The sequence below is a fragment of the Physcomitrium patens genome, chromosome 19, assembly GCF_059467195.1.
Source record: "Physcomitrium patens ecotype Gransden chromosome 19, ASM5946719v1, whole genome shotgun sequence".
NCBI lineage: Eukaryota > Viridiplantae > Streptophyta > Bryopsida > Funariales > Funariaceae > Physcomitrium > Physcomitrium patens.
This window is the reverse complement of record NC_143428.1, coordinates 4,220,828-4,237,519: the sequence shown is the minus strand read 5'-3', so window position 1 is coordinate 4,237,519 and position 16,692 is coordinate 4,220,828. Positions and strand designations below refer to the sequence as shown.

The window sequence follows — 16,692 nt, the reverse complement described above, 5'->3', positions numbered from 1 at the left end:
AATAAAATTTACCTTGAAATGTAGAGCCAAATAAAATCATAAAGTTAATCTTGAAATCAAAAATGTTAAAAACTCGAGGATTTTTTTTTTTTTTTTTTTTTTTTTTTTGTACATAAACAAGGATGAGCAATGGATTGCAACTGCAGTAGCAAACAACAAAAATAGTGGCAAATGTTAGCAATAGACAATAGGATGTGGTAGTTAACAATAAGATACGATAATTTGATGGCAAGACATGATAGGTAAGGCATAGCAGCAATAAGGTAAATATTTTTTTTATATACATAGAAGAAGATAAATATTTTTTTTATATTATATTTCAAACATTATAGTTATAGTATTTATTATAAATTACAATAAATATTATAGAGAGCAATGACATGATGTAACATAGTTAATGAATGAAAGAGTGTGAAAATTATTATATTATAGAAGATCTTAGTTCAAAATATTATAACAAATTAACTTAGAAATATAGATAATAGTTAAAAGGATAATAAAACTAAAAAGTACTAATATTACCTTTTATGAAATAGACTTCTATTTACATTTGTAGGGCCATAAATAAGGCAAAACAAAGTAAATTAGAAAATTAAATTATATAGGCATATGTAAGAGGGATTTAAGAGTAGATTTTAGCAAAATTTACCTCAAGAAGCCAAGAATTGATATCCAAAGAGGAACAATTGTTGACCTAGGTCGAAATCAAATGTTGAGGCACAAGATCAAACATCAATAGTGACTCCAGGGTTCTTTTGGAGATGAGAGTATAGGATTTGATAGCAAACTTGATAAATTTTTTATAAGTATAAATTTTGTATGATTTGGATTTGTAATAAATTTGTAAGAGCCTTACAAAGTCAAGATTTTTTTGGATGACTTGGATTTTTATGAAATAAAATAAAGTTGATATTTTGGATAGTTTTAGGAGATTTGTATCAGATCTACAAGTGAAATTTTGTAGATCAATGGTTATAATTGTATTTAATATGTGATGAAAACTTTAGCTTGATCTAATGGTTGAATTCAGGGTTATTGAGGTTTAAGTGGGTTGAAAACTTAGAAAATAGAATTTTAGGTCCAATGAGAGTTTTTAAGTTTTTATGCAATCTACAAATTGGATTGATAGAAAAAATATATATGTAGGTAGTAGACTTGTTTTTCTATGTATATGAAAAATTTGAGATCAATTTAATGGTGAAAAAGAGAAATATTAGTACTTGAATATTAGCATCAAGGTTGGAGAAAGAGGCTAACTAACATCCAAGCAGATTTTATGATTTTTCTTCTATTTGGTAAGTGTAATTGTTCTCAAATTTGTTATACTTATTTGTTACTAAGAGATCGAGAGGTTGGTAAAATTTTAAATAAGATCAATAATTTAATCAAAATATATCAAGTTTCTAAACTATCTTAGGATTTGGTTAGGATTTGATTTAGAATTTAGAGTTTAATTAAGGTTTGTCTCGGATTTGGATTAAGATTTAGGATTGGTTAAGGTTTGGTTTAGGATTTAGGATTTGATAAAGATTTGGTTTAGAATTTAGGATTTGATTAGGATTTGATTTAGGGTTTAGGATTTAGGATTTGGTTAAGATTTGGTTTAGAATTTAAAATTTGATTAGGATTTGGTTTAAGGTTTAGGATTTAGAATTTGGTTAGGATTTGTCTAAGATTTGGTTTAAGATTTAGGATTTGTCTAGGATTTGATTGAAGTCTATTAGGATTTCAATTAGGATTAAATTAGAACTTTATTGTGATTATTTTAAAATATTTTTTTAGGACTTCTTAAGGATTCTTTTAAGGATTATTATGGATTATCTTTCAACTCCTTTAAGATTTCTTATTTTTTCTTTTGTAATTTCTTTAAGGTTTTCTTTTAAATTTTGTTAAAGCTTATTTAGCATTATTAAGATTTAATTATAATTTAATATAATTTGATTTACAAGTATATAATTTAATTAATTTATTATTCTATTAGAATTAAGATTTTGTTATTACAATTTCTATTCTATCTTCTATAGCTAGATGCATGATGCACTTTCAAGTAATACTTCACATATTACAACATCATTAGCTACATTTATTGTTTTCAACAAAAACAACTTGGATTTGCTTTATTATGCTCTCATACAACCTTCTATACTCCTTTGGTATAATAGAATCTTAATATTCTTTAATATGCTTTTAGAATTCTAAATTTCATGTTGAAGAACTTTGATATTAATTAAGATGGAATTTTAGCATTAACTAAAGATGTTCAATTAGATTTAGATAATAAAATTGTGCATACCATTGAACAATAAACTTTTGTGACCTTAACCAATAAAAAATACTTTTTGTTGTATATTTGAGATTGTTATCATGCTAAAAAATCAAATAGAAATAATTAAGATCATAAGCCATTACAATATATAATAAAACTCTTTGTAAGATTTTTTTATATTAATACTAAATTATTCTTCCTTCAAACTCTACAAATAATGTTAGGGCCTTGAAATCTCATGAAACTCCATACTATTACTAAACCACCACCTAACTTTATTATTTGTTGAAATTGTCTTAAATTGTAAAATTTTCCATTACAAATCCAACATCAATTATAACCATCTAAACAAAATTGGTTTATCTTTGTCCCATCACAAAAAATAAGAGCATATGCTTCTAATCACAAATGGTCCAATATTCATAGTATCTAGAAAATTCAAGTTGTTCCTTGATGTGTTTTTGATTCAATTTTGGCTTCTTTTGCTTTATTTTTGATGTTAGCCTTGCATTATATAAAATCCTTCTCATTGTATCAACACTTACAATAACTTGGCATTTCCTATGCACATCTTAAGTAATATGTGTTGCAAAATCAATATCTCCTAATGTAGTAGCTTTGACACCTATTCTCTTTTGAACATTTGTGAGTATTTGTGGTCTACTACCACTACAAACTCAACGATTACACAATTTCTTCTTTCTAATTTATACAATATGACTTTGAATCACATGAAACTCATTTAATGTATCCCTAGTGGAACTACTAACTTGCAACTTCACAAAAATAGAGTTATCAAGGTCTATTCTAACATTGGTAAAAAACTTGTTTAGGTATACCATGATTATTGAACAAAACCCACATAGAACATGTAGAGAGCTTTGAATTGAAGTGTAGACCAAATGTACATGAGAATTTGTGTTTTGCAATGTTAAGTTATTCTTCTTCAACTTCATTGTATTTGATGTGGAGAGGCATGAAAAAGTGACTCATGACATGTGTTAGAGGTAAAATAGCAATTTCTAATCACAACTTGTATATTTGTCAGTATTGATTGAATACTAGGTAGTAAGCTTGAAATAATATCTTCTAACAATGGAAATATAAAAATTCATTTATTGAATTTTTAATAAGTGAAGCTTAAAATTTTACTTTTATTAATATATATATATATATATATATATATATATATTTGTATATTTTAATATATTTATTTTAGTACTTTTTATTTTAAAAAATATATCTTTTAATTTCTTTTTTAAATATCGTGGTACATAATTATATTATCTTTTGAGAAGTTTGCATGGATTCATGTCTCAATAAAGTTGACGAAGCCACTTAGTGACTTAATTCATGCTAATTTTTACATTTAAAATTAACATGCTAATTTTTACATTTAAAATCAACATGCTAATTTTTACATTTAAAATTAACATGCTAATTTTTACATTTAAAATTAACATGCTAATTTTTACATTTAAAATTAACATGCTAATTTTTACATTTAAAATTAACATGCTAATTTTTATATTTAAAATTATAATAAAAAATTATAATTATAAAAATTAATTTAAAAGATATAAATATAAATATAAATATTTTTTAAAAATTTTAAAATAATTAATTTTAACTTTAGTTTTTTTATAAATTAAAGACAATCTATAATAAGAATATTATATATAACTATTAATAGATCAAATAACTATTTAAGTATCATCTATTTGTTACACAAGTAATAATAAAGCATTAATTTCTTTATTTTAATATGCTCAATAGTAACTATATTAATATTTGAATTTATTATTTTTATTAAATTAATATTATTTTATTTTTCAATATATCAATCATGTTTTTTAGTTTATTTTGCTTTAGAAAAAAATTAAAAATAATTTTTTTTGGTATTCAAAATTGACATCAAAAAAGATTTGTTTATTTAATACTTTTAATCAAAATGAGATGTCAAAAGCTCAAATCTTGTATCTTTTGTATTAAATTCTAAAACTTCTTTGGAAAAATAATGTATCAATTAAATTGTATTAATATCTTTATAAATTTGTGTAGCTGATTTTTCTTTAATTTTAAGATAACCAAATCCCAATGATGTATTGATCTTAAAAATATAATTTATGAAAGATAATTTTAATTGCTTTTAAGTTTTAAAGGTGTTATTACTAAATAATCTATTTAGTTACTACTAAGAAAAAATTTAAAATATAATCATACCTTGAAGTTTATATCATAAAAAATTATTGATATATTTTTGTTGATTATTTATTTAGATATAATTTCTATATTCATATCTAACTTAAACTTTAATATTCTTTTACAATGTATAGATTTGAAATTTGAAATATTTTAATTTTTCAAAAAATCATGTTTTTTTAATAAATTTGACTGAGATCTTATGTGATATAAAACCATATTTTTCCTATAAAAATGTGATATCGAATTTTTATCAAATTCATTTTTATATAAATTTATATTAGATTTACATCCTTAAACTATACTGATTTGACATTGCCTAAGCCAATCTTTTATGAAAGAATTTTGGGTAAATAAATAAAAATAACAAACTACATGAAAATAAATATTTTTGGTAATTTTAAAATTATTTATTTTTTATAAATTTTATGGTAGGAAACTATTTTTGTTAATTTTGTTAATTTTATTTACATAAGTAAGTTTGTTATTTTTCCAAGCATAAAGTTTATAAAAGAATACACTATTTTATGTATATATATGAATATAGAATTTGTTGATATAAAAATCTACAATTTACTTTGAGAATATTAATTATAGAAGTAAAATATTATTTAAATAATATGATAATAAATAAAATGAATTGTACATTAAAAAATAGATGTTTTGTTTCTTTTAAAGCTTATTAGTCTTTTGGTATTTTAAAATATATAAAAAAATCACTATTATGTCATATACCATCATCATTTTCTAATACATCTTAATCTTATTCATACAAAAATAAAAAAATAAAATTGGTTGAAGTATTCAATTTTGTAATTCTCAACTTCACCTTGCTAAAAACTTTTACCTCATTTAATGACACAATTGAATATTAATTATTTTCATCTTCCATCATTTAATGACACAATTTAATATTAATAGTTAAAGCTAAATTACAGGAAATAATTAATAATAATTGTTTTTGATTGATTATTCAGCGTAATTTTGATTTTTAAAATAAATTATACTTTTAGAAGTACATCTTATACGAGCCATGCTAACTCAACATCTATCTTGTAAAGGTTTATACTATTATATTATAGTAATTAAAATTATTAAGTAAAAAAAAAATTATTATGTTTTTAAGTACTGATTTTTCATAATAATATACTAGTATATATTTATGAAAAAATACATAATAAATTAAATTCTAGTTACCTAAGAGTGCAAAAAAATATATAAATATTGTTACCAAACATGATTTTTGAATCAACTATGGGATTCAGAGTTAGTTTTTGTGCTGTCAGACCTTACAAATTTTAGTTTCAAGTTGGCATTTAATACTAAATCTTCAATATGCATTTGAAAATACCTTATTTAAGCATGCTGATATTTTAGGTTTTTCAAGTCCTCTGTTCTGGTTCTGTCATGCATTATCTTTCAATACGACTTTTTGCACTAAAATTTAAAAATGTCCTTAATGTGTATATTACTTCGCCATATCTTAGAATTAAGTTACACATTACTGAACAAATCTTGAAAGTAAAACAAGTAACAAGTGTATCCTCTACCCAGAAGTGTTCCTCTCCAAATAAATTCCAACTGATCATCGTATCACAAGCACATGTGAACATTAGTAACCAAAAATTGGACTCGTCATAGATTCCCTTTCTGACAACTAACGATCAGGTAGTACGGAGAAGTTTCGTTCTACCAACTAACCCTCTTGCCAGTCAACCTTCAATCCAGAAAACGTGCTCAATACAACATCAGTGTGGTCATTACATTTCGTAACAATTTCGTGAAGTCGGAGACAACCGCATCCTGAGCGACAGAATACCTTGTCGATTGGAACTCTAAATGCTGTTACGGAACAGTACAGTAGAGTTCGTGGTTTCACGCCAAAATTAAGGGCTTTTAATCTAACTAATGCGGTTTAGGGTAGTGAGAGGTCGGGAAGTTGACATGTAACATAACATCTCATATCCGCATGCTGCAGATCTATCTGGGTGAGGATACATGTCAGTAGTGAACGTGTACAGTGAGTAGGTGATTCTCCGAGGTTTGGATTGGAACCTTCTGGAAACCGGTGAACGTCTACATGAATGAGTGAAAGGAGATCAAGGATTGAGAGGACAATTGTAGTCCAGTGATTGAAAAGATTTAAATGGAAGAGTGAGCGAAGTTGTTGACCATGAACGTAGAGAATCCAGGTACAGGTTCTTGCCATGGCAACCAAATGCGGGAAAAATCTCAGCACCTATATGCTTTTACAGTTCATCACCCTTCTTCATATATGTCAGATGTATGACCATGTGTATTTCCTATCAAAGATTTGAAGGCCTCTAGTTAATAAAACTAGGGAGGTCCTGCACACCCAAAACAAGCTGAAAGTGAGATTTTCACATGATGGATGAGGACCAAATTCATCCTCCATATGTAAATCAGACCGCACGGCACGTCCAGCACATAAGTATATTGTGATGCTACCACGTGGTGAAGGTTAATAATGCATCACTAGCAAAACGATGCTTAGATAAGGCATAAAAACTAACATAACATGTTGGGATTAGGGTATACCAGATTAATGCTGGATGAGTAGTCCACTCTCCATGTAGTTGAGCAAAATTATCTCAAGCAGAATAACAGGTTTCTGTATAAGCTGAAGGAGCCCCAGAACCTGACATCGGCACCTGCACCTGAGCAGGAGATTTCATGTTCGGCAACAATTGCTGATACGGGTAGTCTACGGCAGTGATGAAAGATGGTACACGAGGGCCCTGTGATGTACAGCCTATTTCATTTTGGGCTTTAGTGTTGGTCTTTTGTCCCATTACATTGAGTGATTTAAGTCGTGCCATCTCTTTTCCTGCCACCACGTAGAATGTCATAAGTTGGATGGATTCTTGTAGAACAAGAGACCTACTTATTAAGTGCAACACATCTAGACGAATAAGCAAACAAGTTGTGAAATACGGGAAAAAAGTAACTGAACATCAAAGACCGAAATCCAAATACAGAATAAATTGCAATCACTACTACAGACCGAGTCATTCTGAAGAGAGCATGTCGCGCTCCCCTACCAGCTTGAAGATGTGACAAAGAAAATTATTCTGGTGCAAAGGAAATACCTTCTTCAATAGAGAGACGCAGAGCTCTCTGTTCTAACTCTACGGCACATGAGCTCCGAGCAGCTGCTGAGAGTTGACGTAAAGCTGCGAAGGCAACAACAATGACGCACACGGTGGAGAGGGAAAAGAAGGATTAATGACATTATATGATGCTAGTAAGATATATTTACTAACGAGAATAAGGCAGAACTCTGTGCATTAGATGAAAGACATAATGGCGTCTACAATATTCACACTACAAAGCCTAGAAAATTCAACGTTTTAACCATGTACTGGCACTCACCATCAAGTAAGTAGCTCTGGTCATCATCATCACACTTCTTCAGAAACAATTGCAACTGTACAAATCGATCTTTAGCACTCATTGGTTTTGGTTCTACAACACTACATTCAACCTCATCGGGTGATTCAGCACCTGGACCACAGAGGGCTAATGACTTGCCCCATTCCTCTTCTGTAGAGGGTATCCCTAGCAAAAGACAAAACAGACATAAGTTTCACTTTGAACTCAAAACACCGAGGGCGATATATGAACGTCAAAGCAAAGCTTTGCATTAGATGCCACTTGAGTAGGTTAAGAGGTTACAACCAGCTGGACTGGAAATTGAAGAGCCTACTGCATTGGCGTACCTGTTGAAGTCCTGGACGCAGGGACGACTGGGCGGTGCGGCTTTGGTGAAAAGTTCAGAGTTAGAGGCAGAGACGGCTCGCCCGTTGAAAGGGAGTGCTTTGATGTTGACGTCAGAGAGCTGGCAGAGACTGTATCTAGTCTCGATTCAAGTTGGGATTGTTGGATGTTCCACCCATTCTGAATACCTTGACAATAATCTAGAGCAGGTTCTCGAGAACAAACCAAATTTTGAGATTTCCTGGCCCTTTGCCGACTCATCGAATTAGCCAAATCAGCTGCGTACACAACCCCATTCAAACCTGATGCGCATGTGCACAAATATGATGTCCGTTCAGATACAGAAAAAATGTGCAAATTGTGTGCATTACTTCTACCCATAAACAGGCTCTTGCAAGCTTCTAAGAAAATGAAAAATTGATCCAACCTACCTGGCTTGTTCACTGGCATCAATATGTGATGTGGAATCGATCGGGGACTTCTTAGACAGTCATCCAAAATGAGAACTTCCGATCCCGTAAACATTGCACTGGGGTCACTATTGTGTACTCTCTTTGGTGTCTTTTTCACAACCACAGTCTTCTGTTCAGCGATAGGCCCGTTCGAAACTTTCGCAAAACCCTTTTCAAACGCTTTCTCGCTTGAGCTCGGTGGGTGTGAACATGTTGGTTCGTTCCAATTTTGCCTCGAGTTCACATGATTGTTCTCAAACATGACACTTCTTCTACAATCTGCAAAAAGTCATCATTCCTTTAATGAGATTTCGTCCGAAGCAGATAGAATGGCAATCAATAAGGTAACACGTTGACGACTGCGACCTCAGTAGCCAGTGAATTTAGACCCAACATCCCAAAAACAATCCATATCTTCCTCCTGCGAAACAGCAAAGAGAAAAAGAACCTTGCTCATCTTCAATTCCCCACGCCTGCTCCCTGGCATTGAGAGATGCCAACCCCGTATCAACTACTTCTCTTTTCACACGCTTCTTGAATCGGCCATGAGAAGAATTTGAAGAAGGATTCGCACCATGCTCCATACTAAGGGCAGTACTGTGTCCCTGGACTTGTTCCACATTTCCATCCATTTTCCCATCATGGGGTATACCGTCTTGATAGAAACCAAAGGATTCTTGTAAGTGTTTCCCTTTCCAGTCACGACTTCTGTCAACCGCAAATGTTTCGCCTTGCGTGCGGAAAGTCTTTCCTTGTGGAAATTGTAATGTGACTGTCGCCTCGTTTGGATTAATCACAGAGCAAGTGAGCTTACTCTGACGAGCACTTCCAACTCCAACCTCCCATGCGCGACCCACATCCTCTAACGTTCTCTCTCTCGAACCAAGCATTAGAAGTGGCTTGGAACCAAGAGAAAGGCTTGAATCCAAAGAATACTTGTAACTTTCAGCCATGCAATTAGAGCTAAGATGATCAATTAGCGTGGCGGATGGGTCTGAAGATGCTCGCTCGGTTATAACAGAGCATGAAAGGCCAATTTCGTCTTGAGTGGCCTTTGATGCCAGGTGAAGCTGACTTTCATCTTTAGATGAAGGTTTAGTAGAAGTTCTCGAAGTGGCAGGGCCACGGGGAAAAGATGGATGCCCAACACGACGATGAAGAGCAGATAAGGGTGAATTCTGTAGGATTTGTGGTTCACTAATGGAACATGGATTGGAGGGGTTCGATGAAATATGGTTTTCGTTCAAACTCAGCACCACGTCCTGCACATCAGACGACAAGCAGATATTAGAAAAGTAAATGTTTTCCACAACTCCGAACACTTAGGTGATAAACACCCTCTTATCTCAGAAACACATCATGGTAGCAAGAGTTTTCATAACCATATCCTGAAAATTATGAATTGCACACCTGCGTAGATGTAGAAGAATTGAGAGGTCTGGCAGCTAGCTTCGGCTCACTCTCAGCCTTAGCCGGTTGAGATGCATGCGTTGCTCCAGTGTTGGAGATGATGGGACAAGTTTTGTTTGATTCTCTAGGTTTCTGTTGTGGCAGAGGAGCTGCTTGCATTGGAGTTGCAGGACCCGGAGAAGACAATTCAGATTTTACACGCTTCTCTTCGCTTAGACAAGAAGCCTGATCAAAAGAACCAGAATTGTTGTGAGAACAGACCGGAGCAAGGTGATGAACTTCCAAAAAGATAAAGATAAGTAGGCTGAGGATGTGACGAAACTTCAAACCTTAAATCAACAAATCAGTTCTAAACTTGTACACACATACATTAGGGTATCAAAACTCGCCAGTACTAGCCAGATGCTTAGTGAGGTATGTATTTATTACGAGGATGTCACCTCCGTGTGCAAAAGAATGATTTAGATGAAATCACCTACAAAGAGGTTCTAAAGAATATTATAATACCAGGTGGGAGGCAAGGTTCTACTTTAACAGAAGGCATGTGAAGCAAGAAGAGGGTAGACGTTCACGAGCTCAATAGCTAATCCACAAACCCCTTCACTCTTTGCACTGCGAGAACACCAAACTTGGATACGATCGAGACATTTAGTAATGAGGCGAGACCCAAACGACAGGTCACATATCACCAAGACGAATATAATACATAAATGACTCCTCAAAATGAAATTAGAGGTAATAAGGATTTGAGCACGCTGGGATACCTAACAGGATATGACATCCGGGGGTTTCATGAGCGGAAATTAACAGACTACTTCACGCAGAAAAAACGACTTTGTTGAGCATGCGAGTTTATCGCAGAATTCAAACAGTGCTTTCAATTTCACTCCAAACTGCACGATAACATACCCTGAGTTCCGACATATTGATGGGCGCTATGATTAAGCACATTTCCAATCCAGGGCACAATCATGAGCATGTGACGCTATCATCTGGATACATTCAAAGGCTTCAACATAGTGCAATTCGGTACAACGGCAAGTAAGTTCATACTATCAATTTACATAAAATGTTCACAATAACGAAAAACCCGACGGGATGGAAACGACATATGTTCCATCACCCTAAAGTACACCCAAGTACAATACAGACCATAATCGATACTCTCCTAGGGAACTGTTTTCCACATGAAGTGAGACCAACACATTCTCCATGTATCTGTCGTCAACATGCAAATTCTGCCCAGCCGAAACAGAAAATTACATAGGCCGCCTCGGATCCAAACGAACATTTCATCGTTATCGCAGGGAAAGTAGCAATGTCTCGCACCATAATGTGGAAAGACTCGAGCCACCTACACTGACTACTCTGCAAGTTCGCGTCTGACTCGCTACGCGAACGCCAGGAAGGCAGTCGAGATCGATAAGGCTACAACTTTGGTAAAGCGGAACACGTAGATAAGCATACTGGTATGCATTTCACACTATCTTCACAGAATCTAAGGCAGAGAAAAAGGTATTTCACAGTAACCCTGCTCCAGTTAAGGAATGCTGCTGGGGCAATACAAAAATGTCCTTGCAATAGAACATGAGTCCACACCCAGCGTTGACTGAAGTGCCGGTACTTCAGGACGCAACAGACGAAAAAGAGAGAACCACTCCATGCATGAACACATGACGATGTTCACCTAAGAATTACGAGTGGCCGGAGTCCACACTTCAGAAACAAGGAGCAGATTACAAATCATCTCCGCGAAGACGTTGGAGGGAAATAGTTAGGAAAATCCCACGCTAAAAGATGCAAAATTTATACTCATCACTATCAACCGGAAGGAAATCACCGTCACTTGTCCTAGACACTACATTTCAACATACACTCAGTCAACGACTTTGGTCCGTAGAGTCCAACTCAATATACAGACTCCAGCATCAGAAACAAAAAGACACTCGGCTCCGTTAAGTCGAGTGCAAAGACAATGCACTTTGCAACCACTGCCCTTCATCACCCACGCACATCCAACCAAACCTACGTATACCAACCTCATAGTACCACGATTGTCCAACGTTTGACCACATCACACATTCAACAAAACCCTTCCTAATTCGACAAAAATGTCGCAAAATCCAACCCTCCCCTCACATCCCGCCATTTCCACCTTCCTGACCTCAACACAGCACTCCCAACCCCATCATCGCTACACTGCAAGCCCCAAAAAACCACCGAAACCACGGAAAACAAGTCGAGAAAATTCACATTCTGCGCTGCACCACGCGCCTGCTGATCCTCTGCGACGCCCTCGCGCACGCACCCGTCTCCTCCACTGCTGCAGGCTCCGCCATCGTCAACAACAACCCCTCCCATTCCAAACATCGCAGACTCACTCACACTCCAACGCCTCCGAGAGAGCCAGAGCTTCTTACTCGGAGGCCGTCGTCATCATCAAGTCATCCATCACTGACCCCGCTCCCGCGCCATTCTCCGCCATCATCATCACCGTCGTCATCATCACCATCACCACCACCTTCTCCTCCCCTCCTCTCCCGCCTTTACTCCCTTTCCTTTCCTTCTTCCCCCTTCTTCCCCAACCCCGGCTCCACCTTTTTCAAACCCTAATCCACCACCACCTCTCTCCCCCACAACCCCTGTCTACACTGAACCCGCAGCAGCCATCCCCGCAAAACAGAAGCAGTCGTCGTGGTAGTAGTAGTAGTAGCACTAGACATGCGTAAAACCCAGGCACGGACCCAGCGAGAGCAAATGCGGCGAGGAAGTTGAATTTGCGAAGCCGGGGACGGTGGCGGGTGTGATCGATCACGGGTGCAAGCATGGGCTTAGGGTGGGTGCACGGATACCGGGGGTGCTTGCATGGCCCCTGTCTCCATCACGCGGTCATAGGGGACAGAAAGCGCGGAGAAGTAGTAGTATCACCCGGGTGGCTTCGCTCCTTCCGTCCCCTGAGTACCGTTGCTTCAGTTTCGCGTCCTGCGGTGAACCCATCAAACGGTTGGCGCAACCCCCGTGGGGTGTTCGAATGGTCGGGATTTCCTCCTTGGGGAGGGGAGTGGGGGGGACTTTTTGTTGCATTTTCCCATGCTCTCCTCCTTCTCATCGTCAGCTCAGCCGCTTGCTTGGTGGGTTGCCATTATTGGCCCGTTCCCTTTGGTTCTTGGACCCCTTGGCGGTGGACTTTTCCTAGTGCAACCAACAACTTGAATCCCATCTCTCCTGGATTTTCAAATTCTCACAACCCCCTTTCCAATGTGGGCCCCATGGAGGCAGGGCTGGGTTAGGCTGGGCCCAGAGCGAGAGAGAATCTGGTGCTGGCTTTGAAGCTTTGAATAGTAAACGTAGAGCCAGCAATCATCTTCATTCTTGAGTTGATGGGGTGAATGTTTAATTGTGCATTGTGTCGATTGTATTTAGTGTGGTACGTGGATGATGTTGTTGTTGTTGTTGTTGTATGTGTGAGTAAACCATTGACGACAATAATATTCCAACAGAAAGGGAATTGTGGCTTTATGGGTACTCGTAGTTGTCTCGTTTTGATAATAATTAAATAAATAAATAAAATATTTGGGCATATTGACATTTTATAGAGGGTGAACAACAATGCGGTGTTTGTCATTTGTCTTTTGTTCTTGAGATTTTGATAGGGGTATTGTGTAAAATGTTCCAAATACATGCACATTTATGTTGATTATTTTCAAAAAATAATTATGTTGAGATGAGATTTTCACCACAGACATGGCAGCATATAAAATATAAAGTTTCAACTTTTTTACTGAATAATTTTAAAAAGTTATAATGTAGTTACCATTAGTAGTTAGATTTTTTTTTTATTTCTTCTAAAATATTAGAAAGATTTTTCTTGGTATTAAAAATAATTTACAATGATTAGCAAGCAATCCTTGATTGATTCAACTATGCTGTGCTATTGTAAAACATTGTTTCAAAACCTACTTGAGTTGTTTGTTTAGTCTTTTTTATTTTTAGATTTTAATGATGATGCCTTAATACAAAAATAAAAACTTAAATTTTTTAGTTTTAATTATGAAATATTGTTTAAAATGCTTGAAATATAACTTTTTTGAAATAAAAATAAAAATTCTTTATATGTATTTTGATTTCTTTTTATCCAAAGAAGGGATCCTAATGCTAGCTTTACAATACTACCAAATATAACTTTTTAAGAAAAATTTAAACTATACACTTCATATTTTTTATTGATATTAATTGATATTCAATTAATTTATTTAAAATAATAATATTAACTATAAATTTAAGGTTGTATCAATAAGAAATTATTATTACTAAAAATTTATTTATTTAACAATTCAAGAATAAGAAGAAGAAGAAGAAGAATAGAAAATATTGGTTTAAACTCTTTAGTAATTATTTTTATTATTATTTTAAATTTTTAAAAGTAATAAACTTTAATGATATGAGCTGGGGTTGATGTATTCTATGTTTACTTAGATATTGATTTAAAATAAAAATAACAATGTTAATTTTTTTAAGAAATAATCATATCATATATTTTATATTTTTAATACTAATTATGAAAACAATCTAAAGTATTCTGAATTATAATTTTAAATATATGTCTATTTTGTGTACATATAAATATTTACAATTATGTTTTAAAAAATAATCAAACATAATTTTTGTAAGAGGCTTGTATAATAATAACAAGATTTCTTTTTAGATTGTAACATCAATAGAGCTAAGATAAGACTTTAAAAAAGATAATTTTATAAAAAAATCATTTTTATAAAAAAAAACCAAAAAACTTATTTGATGTATTGATTATTAAATTAAATCAATAGCTTGGAATACAACTCTAGAATACAACTAAATAAATAGAATTATATTATAATATTTTAAAATAAAATAAAATTATTTTCTTAAAATAGATATTCATATAATAACATATTATAAGATAAAAAGTTATAGTTTTTGAATTAAAAATTATATTTTCTAAGTACCAATTAAGAATAATATAAATATAAGAAATAAAATTAGATATAATAATGAGATTAAATATTCTATTTAAAGAAATAAAATTAGATATAATAATGAGATTGAATATTTTATTTAAAGAAATAAGATAAAATGTTAGTTATAAAACCTACAATAGTTCAAAAACCAAATTTGATATGATTGAGAGTTGCTTGATATAATTTAGCAAACAACAAATTCTTTCATGAAGGTGTCTTTGTCTACTTCTAATAAAAAGAGATTTAGAGTGTATTTAATGATTATACATGGGACTTCAGTTTATGAAGATTATTTTAGGCATTCGAATGTATTAAGACTAATATTTCTAAGAAAATTGTTACTTATTTTCTAAAATAGACACTTGTTTTAAGAATACATAGAATAGCTATTTGCAATGTGGATAAAAAGAAAAGTAAATTAAGATTTTCATCAGCTAATTTTTATGCTAAATTTATCTTAGATGTTCCGATTTACTCTTTTATACTAAGTTGTTCTCGTTGTGTTCAAGCTTCAGTATACCAAAGCAATTGAATTAATAGAGGTGGACTCGAACACAGAGAAAGACTGGTTATATGAATTGGATCTGTTAGCGACACAATTGACTATATTTTGGCTATCTGAAATCAAGTATCAAACTACAAAACACCAAGGCTTACTACTTTCATCTTAATTCAACCCATAATCCATTCTATGATTATAAATTCAACAATACTTCTCTCAAACACAATTCTTCATAAGCAAATAATAAAAAAAACAAAGAGATAGCACCAAGCTTACCCCGGCTTATGACTCTCACAGTTTGGCCTTCAATCTCTCTTTCCTCAACCTATTTATCCTAACAAAAAGATGATCTGTCGGCCAGCGGATTCCAAAGATTATGACCCTTTGAATTCTTAACCATTTATTCTACTAACAACCTATTGTTACCAACTAAATTGCCTAACCATCAGTCTAATTCTCAAGGTTATCAATAATCAACCAGTAACTTACCACAAAGTTTATTTACTTATTCTACATAGCCCCACTCCTAATTGTGCAGCATCTTCACAAACATTATTTAGCTTCAACTTATAAAAACGTAGCAGTGTTGGCTTCTTCAGTCAATGGCATTGGCTTACCACCCTTTGAATTGGTAACCTTCTCCTCTTTATATCTTCATCGTTTACCTCAGTGTTCAATGGTTCTCCATCCAAACGTGCTGTCAGATCTTCATTCAACAAACCCAATTCCCATCCCTGAAACTCAAGTCGGGCAATTTGGTTGTCAGGCTCCTCCAACATCTTCTGCAATTCTTTTGTCGATTTCAAAGGTATCTCCGAAGATGTTATCGCTGAAACTGGCGTATTGGTCTGTACAAAATTATTGGCTTCTTTTGCTAATATGGCTAGTTTAGTCCGCAACATCGCAACCTCTATCTGTAGTCATTCTTGCCGTTCCTTCTAATCGATCTCCATCCTTACTTTCTCACATACCATGTTCGCCATCTTCTCCTTAACCACAAAAGAAAACATGATGCTTGTCAAGAGCCCCCTCCTACTTCTTACTATGGTCCAATCAATTGGGTCGACTCTCTCTTTTATAATAGAAAATCCATCTCGGGTTCATATATAGTAAAGTTTAAGCTGA

The 16,692-nt window shown here is 33.6% G+C and overlaps 1 protein-coding gene across 2 annotated transcripts; it reads right to left on the bottom strand.

Moving 5' to 3' along the window:
* Window positions 1-6,574: 6,574 nt before the first annotated feature.
* Window positions 6,575-12,690, bottom strand: LOC112272824 (uncharacterized). 2 transcript variants are annotated; one of them, XM_024500966.3, is made up of 9 exons: window positions 12,322-12,690; window positions 10,069-10,293; window positions 9,107-9,920; window positions 8,638-8,937; window positions 8,209-8,508; window positions 7,862-8,047; window positions 7,579-7,662; window positions 7,028-7,316; window positions 6,575-6,816 (listed from the first exon to the last, which is right to left on the bottom strand). In XM_024500966.3, exons 1-8 carry the CDS (start codon window positions 12,436-12,438, stop codon window positions 7,081-7,083), a joined length of 2,262 nt encoding a protein of 753 aa, XP_024356734.1. In that variant the 5' UTR covers window positions 12,439-12,690; the 3' UTR covers window positions 6,575-6,816; window positions 7,028-7,080. The 2 variants fall into 2 exon arrangements, with proteins under 2 accessions (XP_024356734.1, XP_024356735.1); XM_024500967.3 differs by having other exon boundaries at window positions 8,209-8,484; window positions 12,322-12,636.
* Between the last annotated feature and the right edge of the window lie 4,002 nt (window positions 12,691-16,692).